This window comes from Colletotrichum scovillei (assembly GCF_011075155.1).
Source record: "Colletotrichum scovillei strain TJNH1 chromosome Unknown Contig00008, whole genome shotgun sequence".
Classification (NCBI taxonomy): domain Eukaryota; kingdom Fungi; phylum Ascomycota; class Sordariomycetes; order Glomerellales; family Glomerellaceae; genus Colletotrichum; species Colletotrichum scovillei.
Window position 1 is genome coordinate 1,884,003 of NW_023336266.1, and position 16,762 is coordinate 1,900,764.

The following is a 16,762-nucleotide window of genomic DNA, read 5'->3' on the forward strand; positions in this document are numbered from 1 at the left end:
GGATGGGGCTGACACCCATGGAATGATGGACATGCCGCGCCGCACCCGCCACAACTTTCATACTCAACCCAGCTCTCACCTTGCTCCGCCATCCATCCGGATCCGAAACCAAAAGCTGCCGATTTTCCGTGAGTTCGGGGGTTTTGAGTGCGATTCTGAGTGAGTCGCGCGTCGCGTCCGGAGGGCGGGGCGGTGACATTTCGGACATCGGGCTCATCCATACAAACCTGAATTTCTGCCATCTGATGGTAAAAGTCATTTTCGACCATGGATGAGCTACCAAATCGAAGCCTTTCGACAGCAAACAAAGCCGATAAACTGCCCACCCTTTTACTTTCCAACGACGAGCAGCGCGTCCTTGCTCTTTACGATGAGCTTCGCGACCTCGAGATCAAGGTCGCCTTGGTGAAGGCACAACAGAGCCATGTCTCAGGTACACACTTCCTATATCAAGGCGACCGACAGTGTCAAAGTCCGCATTGCTAATGTGTACAGATAGACTCAACAACACCAAGCACAGAAGCAAATGTGAGAAAGGCTCAGCAGGACGCGTCGACGGCGCGTGCGGGATGGCTTCTGAGGAACAATATCACGGATAGTGTCATGACTGCCAACCCCATTCTCAAAGCTGTCCATGGGAGCACACAGTCAACGCCCATCGAAACGTACGTCCATCCTTTATTATGTGCTAACAAAACCAACACCATTTTATCCATGACTAACTATTACATCTAAACTTGGTATCTGAGTGCTAACATGAACCAGTGACCTCCTACCACACATCCGCGCCCGCGACAACGTCTCTGTTGCCCTAGCCAACAAATCAGAAGACATCCGCGGTCTCATCAAGCAGCTGACCGAGGTGGAAGCCGAGAGCCTACGAGTCGGGCGGAAAAACGTGGAGCTCACAGCCGAGATCCTCAGGCTTACTGAGGATGCGGAAAAGAAAAGTGCGGGCGAGACTGACAACCCCGCCGTGCAGGCGGAGACGGCCAGACTTGAAGCCGAGATGAAGGCGAGCAGGCAGCGGTGGAAAGTTATGAAAGGCACCGCCAGCGCTGTGGTCGTTGGCAGCGGCGTAGACTGGTCCAGAGATGAAGCGCTGCGCGACGTAGTGCTGGACCCCGAAGATGACGAATGAAAAGCTTGCTAGACCCTGGAGATCTGAAGCTCACGTTGGCCCACGATGCGCATGGGGCAGGGGCGGACAAAGGCACCTGAACGCCGTGGGAGGCTGCGGACAGACGCCCAGAATCCAGGTATGGTATACGTATACTCAGGCTCGCAGGCCCATGACAACATCATCTCAGGAATCAGGGCTCTAAGATGGTGCCAAATTACAATGGCGTATTACCACCGGCTTGAGGGGCTCGTCAAATGGAGTGGACCGAAACCCAAGACGTCAGTACCTCGGAACGTTCGCTTCAACCCGCCCTACGCAGGTTGTATGCAGGTACGGGCCCTCAGAGGCTCGGTCAACTCGTGACCGCGGTCTTCACTAGGCTGGCGGGCCATACGGTTGGCATTACCAGATCATCGTGCTCGCTCTGCCCTGCGGACGATGGATCTACTGTTGCTCATAGTAGTGTATCTGTACGGCACGGCATCGGCACCTGAGGACACCACCTAAACTTCTGAAGGCACTTGTGGATTCCAAGTTCACCTTCGGCCCCTGCCGGCTCACGAAATTGGACAGGGCTTAGCGGCACCTCGGACGCTATGACCACGGTGATGTCGAATCACGTGGGTGAGCTTGGCTCCAAGATCTGCTCCTGTGGCCAATGCTTGAGCTTGATCAGCTGCTCTGTCTACCTAGGTATGTAGTTGGATCGCTGGAAAGTATGAGATAGTGAAGATTAATAACTGTCTGATGAAACGCGTTTCAATCTCTTGAACAGGAGTCGTAAAACGTCCCGGGGCTTGATAAAGCAGTTGTAGTGAGCTCATCCTCTTCGTCTATGGTGACTTTCGCGCGCAAAGTGACCAGATTCGAGAGGTCCCAGACGGCGCGAACAGCTTAAGCGTCGAGGTGAACCACGCGTTTCGCGTTTCCATTACAAACCATGTGACCATGGAAGAATCATGCCTTTTGAGATTAGATAATCAACGTCACTCAAGGTCCGTCTAGAAGAGGGAAGAGGGAAGGGAAAATGGGACTGAAAGTTGGGGGGAGCTTTGCACTCCCCGTCAGTCAAGCTCTGTGTCTGCTGCGACAGATCAGCCAGGAGGCCCAGGAGGAGTGGAGCATGGGCTCGCGTTGAACTACACAGTCTACACTACACCTCAGTCTCCGACTCTCCATGTACCTCTCGCGTGCAGGTCCTAGGCGTGAGCAGCAAGAGTGTTTGGCTTGGGAGGGGGTGTGTGTGGTGTGTGGGAGAGAGTGATTGAGTGAGAAAGTGGGAGAGCCTTCAGTCAGGGAGGGCCAAATTTTGCCGGGGGACCATCAGGTACAGCACAGTATCAGCAAAGCACAGGCAACCAGACCAGCGAAATTGCCTGGCTCCGTGTATCCGCTGCAAGTCGTCGGTACTTTGCGCACTTTGTTCGCCAGCCCGTTACCACCGCCTTCCCAGTGCCAGCCCAGCCAAACAGGGAACAAGCGGGCAAAAGCAAAATGGCTGGGCCCGGCGGCCCTGACTGGAATGGTGAGATGGTGCGGCAACGCCCTCCTACTGGAGTCCTGGGCAGGCACGACTTGTCTGGCTCATGGGCAAAACGCGCTGCTGGCTTGCCAATTTGCAGAGGAGACCTGCATTGGGCGTCTTGGGTGCGCGTTGGGAGCATTGGAGCGGGGGACCGTATCGATTGTCGTTGCAGGCATTACCCAGTCTTATGCCTCGAGGTACACGAGACGCCCGCACACTTTGTGCGCATGACGAAGTATTCCACCCTTCTTTGACGCCGGGAGCGTTGCACCGCCTGGCTTCTGCCCGCTTCGTGGTGTGTCGGTGTTAGAAGACGTAGAACAGAGACGAGATAGACACGCCGCTCGCCGTCGGTCTTCGGTCGCCGTGCAATCGTCAAGCTCCGCAAATAGTAACGCGACTCTTTCTCCGTTGTTTAATGTGAAGCTTATGACAGGTGTCATGCTCAAGCAAACCAGCTGTCGTGGTCTGTATGGAGTAGACTCGCTTTGAATATAGGATGTGGTGAACATAGCTGATCGCTAAATCGTGCCTACTAGTAAGCTCTCCGTCGATCACCTGCGGAAGGTGACTTGGAACAGTATGTGCTGAGCAACCACGCATCCTACCATGGCCAAATATTGTTAGTAAGCCGACCAGTTCCCACATCCGCTGCAGAAGCAGGCTGCTCTCGGAGAGTCCAACAATAGGCACTACGGAGACGGATAGAGGATGTAGGAATCGACGGCAGAGGGGAGGCTGGGGAGGTCCCAAGTGTACCGTGAGCTGCACGTAAGGAGTGATTGGGCGCATTCGCCCAAGCTGATTCCGGAGTCGGTGGACCGCGTTTGGGGTACCTTGGGCCAAGTAGCGGTACAAGGCAATCTCGTATGACGGTACATGGGGCGTATGCATGAATCAAGTACCCAGATTCCGTTTCGGCCAGCTTGAATGCCATCCCCATCAGTCAGTCATCATGACTTCCGGTCGTTCCAATGTCACATCTCCCTGAGCAACGGCGCAAGGTGCTGCTGCTTCGCATCACGCCTCGTCACCCGATGCTGAGTTTACGCCTCTGTGCACACCAGCCGAAGGTGTGCCCCTGACTGCCAGGACATCACAGTTTGGTTCCGTTTTTTTTTTTTATGAGGTCGATTCTTGATAATACGACGAGTGGATGCTTCGATAGCGAGTGGTCTAGAGGCGCCTCGGTGTAAGCTCCCCTCGGGCTCAAGAGCTCTCCAAATCGCGTCAAAAGCTGGTGGGTGGCTTCGCGCCGGAACTCAGCCAAATGGTGTTGCAATCTATGCCGCATATGAAAGCCACCATTGGGTCTGCTGGACTCTGTATGTATCTTGTCTAACCGCGTGGACCAGCAACCCAGGGCGAGCCGGACACGGAGCGTTTGTCGAGAACTCTGAGCCGACGGTAACTGTAGACTTTGGTGCGTTTTGGAGGCGATGTCCTTGGTTGTTGATAGGACAAGCCACTTTGAAGAGGGGAATGCCGCAAAGTGTGTCGAGTGGTGTTTTAGTGTGGATGAAATTGCGCAGCGACGGCGAGGAAGCACAATCACTTACACAGTGTGTGAGCGTGTAAGCCGACTTGTTCCTCCATTCTCCAAACATTGAATCCTCCACCACACCATAGGTGCTCCATCGATGTCCCAATATCCATAATCCAGCCGGCCGAGCCTTGTTGTCTTGGTAAACAGCCGAAAGTTGCGAAGGCTTGTCAGCGGAAGACGCTAAGGAGACAACGTCGCGAACATGAGGTCACTAACACCCACAGCCCCAGCAAAGTGCAAGTGATGGACATGTTAGTGTGTCCGAAGTATAGCTTGTCTGCCATGGCGAAGGTTTGCTTTGATGGCGTAGGGAAGTGATGTCGTCCCATAGACCTAACTCAGGTCGTGCAGACCTCGAATTCCACGGAGGGTTGGCGAGAAGAAGCCTCGACTGCTGTGATCGACCATCCAACATGCCGTACCGAGCAGATGCAACTACCTAATGGAAGAGTCGCCAAGGTATAAGGTATCTTACTGCCTTGAGTTGGAAATGTCGCGGCAACGTTGGCTACTGGACTTCCGTCTTCCCCGTACGGCGTGGTCGGTCTTCAATGTCTGACCGATGTACCTACGGCATGTCTAGCGAACGGGCCCTTGCCATTCTACAGGCGGTAGGGAGGATCGGAAGTATCTTAGCGCTCATGAAGATGACGAAGAAGTGCCTGGTCCAGGCCAAGTGCAGTCGGACGGAGCAGGTGTGCCACTGCACGTCTCTGCGATCTGGGAGTACGAATAGGTACACAAGGTCGTCTCCCTTAGGCTGTCAATGCCTAGTGGTATCGCATCACTGTCGTATGAAGGATGGTATAAGTAGCAGGGTATGCAAGGCTAATGGTGCATGCGCGGAACCATCCTCAAATGGATGGGTCATGGCTGGTGTTGAAGAAAGAGGCCGTGGATCCAAATGATAGTTGTCGATGGCATGGTGGTGTAAGTGGATGGTGACATGGGACTCGTAAGAAGCTGAAGCTTGACGAGCCAGTATTCGGTCCCTCACAGCTGGGAACAGCAGCAGTCAGAAGTGGAGGGGGAGGGATTAGGAATGGCAACTTGGGCGAGACTGAAAGTCTTGGACTGGAGAAGTCGGTTGATGGACGAGAGATGGTCCGTGTGGACAGTGACAGGAGGAAGGGAAGGTGGGGTAAGGTAAGGTGGACGGAAAGGAAAGCACGAGATGCTTCAAAAGGAACCTAAGACTGGAAGAGGGAGCGAAGCAGGAGTACGTAGTAGGAGCAGGCGCAGGACTCAACCGCACCTCACCTCAGACATTGGCGAAAGAGCCGGCACGTAGCCGTACGTAGCAAGCGGAGAAAGAAGGCGCGACGGCTGTGAAGTACACGGTGCGAAAATATGATATAAAACCCAAATACAAAGCGGATGTACAGTACTTCGGTGCGGAGTTTTGCGTGCGCTTTGTACCTGTACAGTACCACACAATAATAGCAGCGGCACACCAAGAGCAAGGACTGTTCGAGGATGGAGTGATTGAGATGGATGGGAAGCGGGCGACAAGCTGGACCAGACCCGAGGGGTTGAGACGAGGGACGGAAGGCAAAAGAAGAGCACCGCAGGATAGGCCAGATCCTGCTTCTTTTCCCTGCTTGCGTTACCTGGCCAGGTACGGTTTTGGCTACGGCCACGACCACCTGGACGGATGCCTTACATAGTACACCTGAAGCTAAGGCCATTGGCGCCTGCCTTGCAAGTTCCTGCTGGATACGCAGTAGGCAATATGTCGCTCCTTCCTTCTCCATCGCATTGCCGGCATGTTCGCAACTTCTGCTCGCGCATTGTCCACACCTGACTTGGTTTGTTCTGGTTCCGCAGTTTGATTTATTGCCATGGAATTAAATAAACAGGCGAATAAGGTAAGGTAGGTTGCGTGCGGACGCACTTGCATACTAAGGTGAAGTATCCGTAAGGTAGGGAGGTATCTTTCCGTACTGATCCAGGTACTGGGGTACCTTCGAGCATGTATCCGTAGCTGGCCGCTTCAAGGTGTGTGTAGTCGTTGTCCCCTGGCAGATGCGACGAGCAGGAAGGGGTAGGCAGACTCAAGGTGTGAAAGGAACGTGAGGTACTTTGCCCGGTAGTCTCTGGTGCAAGGTACCTTTACCTTGTGGGTGGGCGCGGACTGTAACTAGGAGGGACTTGGACTTCCACGTAGGAGGGGGGAGGAGAAGGATGGGGAAAGAAGGGTCAAGCTGGACTCTGGAGCAAAAGGCAAGAGAAGGGAAGGGTGCGCACCTCGAGTGTCAGGGAGGGAAGGCGCGCCCACACCCTTTCCCTTCTCATCGCGCCTTCCCCCTCTCTTGCCTCTCTCCTCTTTTTTGCCCTTCGCCTGGTGGGCGGGTGCCCAGTGTGCCCAGTACCAGGCCAATGCCGCCAGTTACCACCCAGTGACAAGTGTTGCCAATGCCAGTGCGCAGACCTCTTTTTTTTTTTTTTTGGCCCGTCGTCTGGTTTGGTACGGATACCTGCCCAGCCTACCCAGACACCCATCCCCTCCTAGCCATTCAACGTGCAGCAGCAAGCCCAGGCACAGGCGAGGAAGCGACGGGAGGGAAAGCGAAAGTGACAAGCGTCCGCACCTGCGCAGGCCAAAAAAAAAAAAAGGTGACTTGGAGTGATCCAAGGAGAAAGAGGAGGAGAGCCCATCCACGGTGACCCCCCTTCCTTCCTCAGTTCTCCCAGTCTCTCACTCAGTCTCGCACACGGTACGAAGTACCACCCCCAGTCCACCCGCCCAGTCGCCAGTCGCAGTCAGTCCTGGCCCCGTCCCAGACTTCCCAGCAAAAACAAGTGCACCCAGGCGCGTTGCTCCCGCACAATCACTCCCCCCATAGTAAAAAGGCTGCTTGGCCCTCCCCCCATACATTTCCTTCCCTCTTCTTCTCCCATACAAATCTCCCACCCAAATCCTCCTCTCTTACAATCCGCACTCTCACAATACCACACTTTACTGCCTTCGCGCACTCAACCCCGTGAGTACCTGCTGCCCATATACCATTGTCCACTTGCACCATCAACCACCGCAACATACACGCGCAACATCATCCTCTTCTATTTTCATTGTCGCTACAATTTCGATCACTCTGCCTCGATTTGCAACTCAGAAATCGCTTTTTTACAAGTCGATATCGTGGGTGCGATCCGTTGTTGAGCTTCGAACTTTGGCGTGCACCTCTTCGTCTCTTACACGCTCGTCCATCAACCAGCTTCAATCATAGAGCTTTCTAGCTAACAAGAGCTTGACGCGTCCAGATCACCACATCAACACCTCTCTTTCCACCTCTCAAAAACCTTCTCAGGTATGCTTTACGATCCCTCTTGGACGATTTTGAGCTTCAAATTGCAATTACTTCGCGTTGCGGAGCGCAATTGCACTTGCGACTCAACCACCCACACACCCTGGTTCTCGTTGCACCGCGGTCCTCTTGCACTATGGCTTTCCGGCATAACGGCGCGGCGGCTTTGCCGTCAGTCGTCATGTTGCGCCGATTCCATCACATTCTCGACCCTTTGCTCCTCGTCATACCAGCACATTCATCTCGACATTAAAACAGTTTGACTAACGTCGTGTTCAAGATACCAAAATGCCTAAGGCCGCGACCAAGCGAGGTGCCGCTAAGGACACCAAGAAGCGCGCGAAGAAGGGTACGTTGCCAAATCATTCTCACTTGCCTTAAGCCGTTGTGAAACCTGGGCAAGATCGATTTCCAGAGAGGCTGGGCCTGAATGGACTCTTGATAAGATTCCGCTGGGCCACGCCTCGAACGACTTTTGACTTGCCCACTTTGCACTGCGCCTATCTAGACCAGTTACCTTGCCATGAACATGTAGCTAACATACCATTCAGACCCCAACGCCCCCAAGCGTGGCCTTTCCGCCTACATGTTCTTCGCCAACGAGCAGCGCGAGAACGTTCGTGAGGAGAACCCCGGTATTTCCTTCGGACAGGTCGGCAAGATCCTCGGTGAGCGCTGGAAGGCCCTCAACGAGAAGCAGCGCGGTCCCTATGAGGCCAAGGCTGCCACCGACAAGAAGCGCTACGAGGACGAGAAGCAGGCATACAACGTAAGACACCCCCAAACCCCCACTCCATCTGGCCGTGTTGTGCTGAAGCTAATTAGTCCCTCTAAAGGCCGAACAAGAGGAGGATGAGTCCTCTTGATTGCTGTATTTCTGCTGCTTCTCAGTCCGAACGGATGGCGTGGAGTTAGTTTTTGCGCACATCTTTCGGACTTTCCTTGTAACTTTGGGCTCGGCGGTGTATGATGGTATTGAAATGGGTTGCTTTTCTCGTTATTCAGGATCGGCAGGAAGGCGGATTTGAGGCAGGCGAAGCTCTCACGCCGCCCCGCGTCAATAGCAGAGCTGGTCATGCCGCCCGTCGCGGAATGAAATTGTCCACGATTGGGACACAATGACACTTGACGGCTCACACATTGACAAACATACATGACTACCTGCTTGTCCCATCGCAATGTGAGTGAATGTTATAGTGAAGGTGCGTATGGGCGGACGATGCGCCAATCATGGTACTATGGTGTTTCTGCCCTTGTTTCCAAGGGTCCTTCCCCAGGTCCAGGGATCTGGGTTGATGGGGTTTATTTTTGTCCAGCCACTCAAGGGTCTCTATCACTGCGACCCCGTCGTGTCATGGGATTTGGTAACGCACAGCGACTCGATTGCCATGTTCCGCTAATGCAGATTGCCTGAAGCCGGTTGGGGATCATTCAGACACGACGGCCAAAGAAGGGCCAGCTTGAGTGGCCCATGGCCTTGGAGACCTTTCCCTTCCGAGCTGAAGCCGCTTCTGCGATTGCGATTGGAGGTGACTCGGTGGACCTCGGGGAACTCGGTGAGTCGGGGAAGATAGGCCACGGCTGAACATCGGATTTCAGAATAAGTGGGGAGAATGTATTTCCATTTCATTCCGTCTACCTTACCTAAGAGACGTAGGTGCTCTGTCAGGATGGAAGTGAAGGAGGTACGTATCCTGTGCTGGGAACGTACCTATCCTGCCTCAACCTGTCTGCCTCCAATCACAGTCTCCAATGACAAAAGGATCTCTCAGTCTCAGCACCTCCTCAATCCTCAAGCCTTACCCTTCCAAGGCCGCTGTTTCCTTCCTGATGATCAGACACGACATGCAGGTGCGAGCCTAGGGAGTTGTTGTTGGATGCCTGAGCAGGATGAAACAAGGCTACTTCTTTCACCCGCCCGAAAGCGTGGGATGCGCTCGTGTACAAACTCATAAAAGGAGCCCATGGCCGCAACAATAGACACTTCGGGCGCCGGCTCTTTCAAACTTCGAATGCTAACCAGACAAGTCGAAAACAACCTTACCGGTCATCCACCACACTCTGCTAGCCTCACCTACAGCACTGCTACCCACCGACTATCTGTACTTTGGCACCAATGTATGAGTCTTCGCCGTTCCAGAAACCAAGGATAGCTACTCTCATCATCACGGGCCACAGTGAAGGGCAGGCGAGTATATCAGTGAACACCATGGATCCCTGGCCTTCATAGCCAGATTTAGTCTATCGAACACCAACATCAAGTTTTGACAATTCGCATATCGGCCCAGTGGTTTTTCGTCGCATGAGATGAACCGACAAAGTTTCTGCAGCTACTTCTCCCAGGATTTCTCTAGGCTTAGTTCGTCTTATCTCGTCCATCAGACACAATTACCTCACGCATTACCTGGGTCCTCCACAGCCTGCCTACATTGTGCAGAAACGAAGCGATCGCGTCCATACTTAGCCTCCGTCTCACGCACCGCAGATTTATTTACCAAAGATTTCTCTTGGCTAGGCATGTGGCCCGCCGTTGGGGAATGTCTACTCGCATTTCTTGATGCTTCACGTCACTTCACATGCTCTACACAGCTGACGCCTGTCAGTTCTATCTCCTCAGTATGCCTCTTCGCACATTTCGTTCGCTTCCATCATCACCCACCTTCGTATCTATCTATCAATGGCATTCTGTCGAGCGCAAAAGACAACCTACTCTCCGCAGCAGTCCGTTTGAGCATTTCGAAAGACTTACCTTTTCTCAAATGACCTAGGTGCATCGCACGACCGATCAATTACCTCGACAGTGTACTTTGTATGCTTGCATTACCGAAATGGCCACCTCGTCGTCGCACTCCGTATCTCGATGCCAATGTTCTCTTACGTTCCCCCGGGTCTATGGTGGAAAGGCTTGTAAGGAGAGTTCGTCTGCATTACTTATGCAAGTGCTCACAACCTGGACCTCCACCCCACCGGCTCCGGGCCGGCCTCATTCGTCCGTTGATCCAGGTCGAGCGTTCCTAATGCATGCAGAGGGAAGTATACATGCCCATGGGGCCATCCCCAGCTGTCGTGGCATGCTCTGGCTAGTCGGTGGCCGGATCACTATGTGCTGAGCCCACACTCCCTTCTCTGAGAGCAATCTGACCTACATACGCTCCTCTTTGCCGTTACGCCCTAGGCCCTCCTTGCGATATCTTAGGTAGCGGTTGCTGGAATCGACCAGATTGCATAGTTTGGCCTGAATCTGTTGACACAAGGATCGTTCACTCGATTTAGTAGCTCGAGGGTCGAAGCGACCAATGCCTCGTTGTTTTTGACACACCTTGGGCCTTGCTGGAGACAGACTCATAAGGCAAGACTTGACGTATCTCTCACGAAGAAAAGAACAAAACATAGCCAACGTCCAGCGAATTGTGCACGCTCTCGTCCTCCTCAGAATCAAAGCTGACCATTGCACGAAGACAACAGAATTCGGACACGTCAGAAGCAAGCACCTGGTGTCTGGGCGTGTGCTGCCAACACAGAGCGAGAGCGCTCTTGATCATTGGGTTTGAAGTCAGGCGGGGTGGTGGCGTGTGTTTCCGTGCTGGCCGTTGAAATCGAGACCTGCAGCTCCGAATCGCTGTTGCAGCCACTTCCCGTCCAGTAAGTGGCTGCGAGTGTAGCGACCACGTTACCGCTGCATATTTGAGATTACCATGCTAAGCCCATGAAGCAAGCCATCACTTTGTCCCTTTTTGCTTATCAGCTCAATTGACTGTGGTCGATCTTGGTCGATATATCGTCAAAAGCCGTATGAGGCATTCGCAACGGTTTCGACCTTCCCTCCAACTTGGTCACCACAGTTCAACCAAACTCCTACAAGACCGAGGATTGCACGACGAGAGTCTCCCGGATAGAAGAGGTGAGGGGCGCCGCGGAAACCCTACGACTCTAACGGTTAGGTCTGGGTCGTTGGACGATGAAATCCTGAGACGCAGACGTTCCTCGTTCGGCTCGGTCCGTCAGTGTAGGTCTGGAAAATGGAGCAAGGCATTCAGAGGATCGACTACCGCCTCCTTCAAGGCTGCTGCCTCGAAGCTGAGCGCGCCGACATTCTATCGGTGAGCCTTGAAGGGCTCCGCATGGCTCTTCCTGAGGCTTATGGGGGCACCATCACCAGTCTTGTTGACGAGATACGGAGGTCTGCAAGGAAGCTGAGAGACTTGGCGGATCGATCGCAGATGCATTTCACCAGGGTACCAATTTTGCTCAACTACCTCGACGTCATACTTCCATGTTATTCCAAGACACTTCGCGACATGACCGACTTTTACGAAGATCGGACCGTGAGCAAGGATATGCGATGGCGAAGGATGTACCACAAGATGACACAGGAGGCCAATGGCATACCACTACCTCAGCGGTTCACGCTTTACAACTGCTTTTTAGAGTCTCTCCAACACCTTCTCATGAGGCGCGCCAGCAACTCTCCTTCGGTCCTGGAGATGACGTACTAACAGCCACATAGGTCGACACTCTTTGACCTAAATGGCCTAGAGACGCTTCGGACTAGGATAATCAAGTTGAGAGAAGCAATAGGACTCCGTATGTTCATTCAGAGGCAAAGTAGCAGCAGGTTGACTGACACATACTATGAAGCTACGCCAACAACCCAAATGGGGCCTGTCCTTCGACCAGAGGTTATGCTCAGACCAATACCTCAGGATCCGGTACGTGCTGTTGCCACAGGAAAGGCCCGCTTAGCTGATGAACCCTCTCTCCCAAGACATTACACTGGGCGGAGCAGATCTTCTCCCTTCCGCTCACCTCCCGAACGGCTTTGAAGCACATCAGACCATCGACAGCTTATGGTCCTTTCTTAACGTGGGGACAACTGAATATTCCCAAACAGGTCAAGATGCTGTTCAGAAGGTACATTTGCTCGTGACTCATGACTGGACAAAGTTTTGCTAACGCCAGAAACGAAGACCATTCGACGAGGATCGCCTTGCGTTGATGACCTATCTGAATCATGTTAACCAGACCCCCTACTTTCTCCTCCGGACATATCATTTGGGGGGCCAGTGGTTCTCACTACTCGGTACCCACGAAATCTTCATAAGGCGTGAGGGCAGCGCCTTGCTACTGGACCGGTACAGTCATTCTCAGATGGGCGTCAAACTATGGGCATCTCTCTACTTCAAAACCTGGGAGGGTCTGTTCATCCTCGACCGACTTGTCGTTTTTGACCTTCCACTGACAATTGCCAGAATTGGTCCTGTTTCACTGCACATTCGTCTCTCTCAAGGCTCGAAATATTTTGACGAGCAGAATGAGCCCAAGGGAGTTCAAGCTCGGTAGTGAAGACCGACTGTTCCAGGCGTGCGTGGTCCACCCAGTGTTGCACCTACAGCCATGACACCATAGCTAACACTTCTCACCGCAGCCAAATCCTTGATGATGGCTTCAAGCATTCTCTCATTGTCTTCCGCGACCTCGTCACCCAAGGTCTTCGTCTCCAAGCTTCGGTGTGGGATGGTGAACTCAAGAATTGTCCAGTTTGGACCGCTTTCGGTACGATCCTCCTACACCATCTTTCATCCTTACCCTTGTTCGCATTCACGTTCCGTTTTTCCCCTTTTTTTCCCTTCTTCCGGCTTGGGACTAACAAAACACGATAATCTCAGTCACACACCAATCCGCCTCTCCGACCTGGCTCGTACGCAAATCAGATCACCGCATCTGGCTTAAAGACGTTCAGCTTTATGTCTTTTGCGACCAATACCATCAACAGAATCAGAGGAAAGGATCCTCTGCCGGCGCCTTTGAGATCGACTTTGTCTCCGAGATGGGTGCGAAGCGGTTCATTGAGGCAGTACAGTCGCAGTCGGATCCCTCCGAGGCATCTACAGACACCATGGAAGCCATTGAGGACGCCAGATAACTCGTAACCGATGATAAGCTTCCTCAACGCAAGGGTATATATATGTATACCCACTCCGACTCCGGACCAACATGGTGCCCCCCTTCACCGACACCTTCCACCCCCAGGACGCTGCCACTCGCCGTTTTGCGGGGCACATACCTCGACAGATTTGCGGGACTTGAAGAGTAGGTGAGCAGACATCCACCTACTCTCAGTCCGGTACCTTACTTGCCCAGACCCTCTCTCCTCCACGTCTTCCCAAGGAAGAACCGCTCTAACGAGCTTCGACACGCGCATCTCTAATTCCTTCCACGATTTTTCTACGGCAGTCTGTTTTTCTTCCCTTTTCAGCCTGGACAATGGTCGAACGCAGCTTCATTGTATCGCAGGGGATAAGCGAGCGGATGTTTTGTATCTCGGAGGAAATACCCCGGAAGATTGCTCTGAGGGGTACTTTTCCTGCCCAGTTTCGTATGCGTTCCATTGCGTTTCTTAATTCCTCTTCTCTTTGTTTCATGACTTGACGACCTTTATGATTGAGATTGATGATTACGCAACACAGAACATTCACGAGTTGAAAAGATCCCAGAGAAGGGGTCAGGGAGGGCGCCGTCAAGCAAAAGACTATTGTGTGATTAGGTCAATTGATTCAATTTATGCAAATCGTGTACCATCATGACATCGTCCACAGCAACCTTGGTGCTGGCCTTTCTTCTACTTCTCTATACTGAAGCGTTACTTTTTGTTTTTGAAAAACTCCCCTCCTTATCCCCCCTTTGTCCAAGTGCAACCCAATCATGCAACAATGCACTTAGGTCTTGACATCGGGCTCGTCACGGCCAATGAACTCCTTGAACTTGAGAAGCTCAGTGGCCATCTGGATCTCGGGCTTGAGGAAGTCCTGGGCATCCAGGTCGTACGTCTTGGGGTCGGAGCTGTGCTGCTCGAGGTAGAGACGGATAGTGGCGCCGGACGAGCCAGTGCCGGAGAGACGGACAATGATGCGGCTGCCTGAGGAGAAGGTGGCGTACAGACCCTGGTTGGAGGAGACAGAGCCGTCGAGGTCGGTGTAGGAGAAGTTGCCAGCGCCGGTGACGGTGCGGTCTGTCAAAGTTAGTCTCATTCCATTCTCAAGGGTTCTGATGGGCATTTTGTATGTAGACTTACCTCCAACCTTGCTGCCGATGAAGTTGGAGTCGGCGACGAGGTCCTTGAGAACACCAACAACCTTGTTGGCGCCCTCGCTGTCGACATCCTCGTAGTCGTAACGGGTGAAGAAGGTACGGCCGTACTCAGTCCAGAAGTCCTGCTGGATCTTCTTGATAGAGGGAGTGACGCCAGGGTTCTGCTCGCCGATACCGGCGATGATGTTCAACCAGGCGACGACAGCCCAGAGACCATCCTTCTCACGGATGTGGTTGCTGCCAGTGCCGAAGGACTCCTCACCGCAGATGGAGAGCTTGTCGGCATCGAAGAGGGCGCAGAAGAACTTCCAGCCGGTGGGGACCTCGTAGCAGTTCAGGCCCTGCTTCTTGGCAACCAGGTCGACGGCACCGGAAGTAGGCATGGAGCGGGCCAGGCCGTAAACACCCTGCTTCTTGAAGTAGGGGATGAGGTTGGCGTGGTGAGCGATGATGGCCAGGGAGTCACCGGGGGAGACGAAGGCGTTGGCGCCATAGATCATGTTGCGGTCACCATCACCGTCGGAGGCAGCACCGAAGGGGATGTTGTTCTTGTCAACGACCTCGACGAGGGAGTGGGCGTAGGTCAGGTTGGGGTCGGGGTGGCCGCCGTTGAAGTCGGGGCTGGGAACGCAGTTCTGGGTAGCGCCCTTGAGGCCGAGCTCCTTCTCGAAGATGGCGGTTCCGTAAGGACCAGTGACGCCGTGGAGGCCGTCAAAGAGGACCTTGAAGTCGGGGTTGGACTGGAAGAACTTCTTGATGAGATCGAAGTCGAAGATGTCCTTGAGCATCTCGATGTAGTCGACAGTGCTGTCGACAACCTCGACCTCGAGAGAGCCGTAGGTCTTGGTGCCGATGGTGGAGATGTCGACATCGGGGATGTTTGCGATCTTGTAGGAGGTGAGGGTCTTGGAGGCCTCGTAGATCTTGTTGGTGACGGACTCGGGGGCGGGGCCACCGTTGGCAAGGTTGTACTTGATACCGAAGTCGTTCTTGGGGCCTGAAATGAGTTCATCGTTTAGCTGACGAATATTATTTTCAGGGTATGTGTAGAGATCTTACCGCCGGGGTTGTGGCTGGCAGTCAGGAGAATACCACCAGTGGCCTTGCGCTTGCGGATGACATGGCTGGCAGCGGGAGTAGACAGAATGCCGTCTTGGCCGATGAGGAGCTTCTTGACACCGTAGGCGGCACCAATCTTGGCAATCAATTGGACGACCTCGGGGTTCCAGAAACGACCATCACCACCGATGACGAGGAAAGAACCTATAGAGGCGGTCTGTCAGTTTCTTGGGACGGCTGCCAAGGATGGAAGCTGAGATGGACTGCTATTTACCCTCGACGCCCTCGGGAATGGACAGGAGAATGCTTGTGACAAAGGCCTCGCTGTAGTGAGCCTGCTGGAAGACGGTGACCTTCTTGCGAAGACCAGAACTGTAGAATGGCTAGTCAGTCTTTGGGGTGCTGAGAGAGGGTGCATCGCGCGATTGGCAGCTATGGCGGGGTAGCAACAAAAAGTTGGACTCGACATGATTGGGGACGACAACAGCGAGGGGTTTATTTTGTTAGGGGAGAAATGACGTACGTGCCGGGCTTCTGGTCCTGGAAAGGCTTGAACTCGACAGTCTGGACGTCCATGATGCTGTATAGTTCGAGTAGTGATGGTATTGAGGGGGAGAGTTGTCTAGGTTGTAGGAGAGGAAAAGGAGAATGTTGGGAATGGAGCTGCAATTATTAGTGTCTCTGTCTCGCCTTTGGCTGGGCTCTCTCTTCCGTCTCTCATGCGAACCGGCGTTGGCGTAGGTACGGGAGGTGGGACCGGGGCGTGGTGGGCGTTGGGCAAGGGGCCTGGGAAGCTTTCAATGGGAACTTGGTGCGGTGAGAGACTAAGGTATCCGTAGGCCACTGGAAATACCGTAGGTAGCTAGCTAATGTGGGCAGAATACGACGCATTGGGACACCTCAGTGAATGGGAGATGGCACACGATAGGCTCAGATTGCACCTTTTTTTAGTGAATAGCGCCCCTCCACCTCCAACGACGTACACATTGGTGAAGGTACCTTTCATTCCGCCAAAGCTGTGGCCACCACCTCAATGGTGGGGGTTTGCTTGGCCAGTGATATCATCCTGAGCCTCGACGTGGGCGGGGTCACCGCACAATGAAGGAGGGGCA

The 16,762-nt window shown here is 53.5% G+C and overlaps 4 protein-coding genes across 4 annotated transcripts; 3 read left to right on the forward strand and 1 right to left on the reverse strand.

Annotated features, from left to right (window-relative positions):
• Positions 1–78: 78 nt before the first annotated feature.
• On the forward strand, positions 79–1,847 carry HER10_EVM0007345 (uncharacterized protein). Its single transcript, XM_035476904.1, has 3 exons — positions 79–433; positions 500–665; positions 766–1,847. The coding sequence occupies exons 1-3, from the start codon at positions 268–270 to the stop codon at positions 1,139–1,141; spliced, it is 708 nt and encodes a 235-aa protein (XP_035330780.1). The 5' UTR covers positions 79–267; the 3' UTR covers positions 1,142–1,847.
• Positions 1,848–6,501: 4,654 nt separating this feature from the next.
• Positions 6,502–9,082, forward strand: HER10_EVM0007537 (HMG box protein). Its single transcript, XM_035483041.1, has 2 exons — positions 6,502–7,851; positions 8,054–9,082. Exons 1-2 carry the CDS (start codon positions 7,791–7,793, stop codon positions 8,356–8,358), a joined length of 366 nt encoding a protein of 121 aa, XP_035330795.1. The 5' UTR covers positions 6,502–7,790; the 3' UTR covers positions 8,359–9,082.
• Positions 9,083–9,478: 396 nt separating this feature from the next.
• HER10_EVM0007926 (uncharacterized protein) lies at positions 9,479–14,015 on the forward strand. The gene is made up of 8 exons (XM_035483052.1): positions 9,479–11,955; positions 12,010–12,086; positions 12,141–12,211; positions 12,268–12,413; positions 12,470–12,696; positions 12,752–12,863; positions 12,928–13,055; positions 13,169–14,015. Exons 1-8 carry the CDS (start codon positions 11,522–11,524, stop codon positions 13,423–13,425), a joined length of 1,452 nt encoding a protein of 483 aa, XP_035330813.1. The 5' UTR covers positions 9,479–11,521; the 3' UTR covers positions 13,426–14,015.
• A 23-nt stretch (positions 14,016–14,038) lies between these two features.
• Positions 14,039–16,449, reverse strand: HER10_EVM0002016 (phosphoglucomutase/phosphomannomutase). The gene is made up of 5 exons (XM_035471745.1): positions 16,174–16,449; positions 15,925–16,022; positions 15,651–15,854; positions 14,575–15,588; positions 14,039–14,511 (listed from the first exon to the last, which is right to left on the reverse strand). Exons 1-5 carry the CDS (start codon positions 16,224–16,226, stop codon positions 14,219–14,221), a joined length of 1,662 nt encoding a protein of 553 aa, XP_035330467.1. The 5' UTR covers positions 16,227–16,449; the 3' UTR covers positions 14,039–14,218.
• Between the last annotated feature and the right edge of the window lie 313 nt (positions 16,450–16,762).

Coding starts and splice junctions, on each gene's coding strand:
- HER10_EVM0007926 (XM_035483052.1), top strand. CDS start 11,522: ATGGAGCAAGGCATTCAGAGGATCGACTACCGCCTCCTTCAAGGCTGC. Junction 12,087..12,140: donor GAGAGAAGCAATAGGACTCC/GTATGTTCATTC, acceptor CATACTATGAAG/CTACGCCAACAACCCAAATG. Junction 12,697..12,751: donor CTACTTCAAAACCTGGGAGG/GTCTGTTCATCC, acceptor GACAATTGCCAG/AATTGGTCCTGTTTCACTGC.
- HER10_EVM0007537 (XM_035483041.1), top strand. CDS start 7,791: ATGCCTAAGGCCGCGACCAAGCGAGGTGCCGCTAAGGACACCAAGAAG. Junction 7,852..8,053: donor CAAGAAGCGCGCGAAGAAGG/GTACGTTGCCAA, acceptor CATACCATTCAG/ACCCCAACGCCCCCAAGCGT.
- HER10_EVM0007345 (XM_035476904.1), top strand. CDS start 268: ATGGATGAGCTACCAAATCGAAGCCTTTCGACAGCAAACAAAGCCGAT. Junction 434..499: donor ACAACAGAGCCATGTCTCAG/GTACACACTTCC, acceptor GTGTACAGATAG/ACTCAACAACACCAAGCACA. Junction 666..765: donor CAGTCAACGCCCATCGAAAC/GTACGTCCATCC, acceptor AACATGAACCAG/TGACCTCCTACCACACATCC.
- HER10_EVM0002016 (XM_035471745.1), bottom strand. CDS start 16,226: ATGGACGTCCAGACTGTCGAGTTCAAGCCTTTCCAGGACCAGAAGCCC. Junction 16,023..16,173: donor CAGGACCAGAAGCCCGGCAC/GTACGTCATTTC, acceptor GCCATTCTACAG/TTCTGGTCTTCGCAAGAAGG. Junction 15,589..15,650: donor TGCCAGCCACAACCCCGGCG/GTAAGATCTCTA, acceptor AACTCATTTCAG/GCCCCAAGAACGACTTCGGT.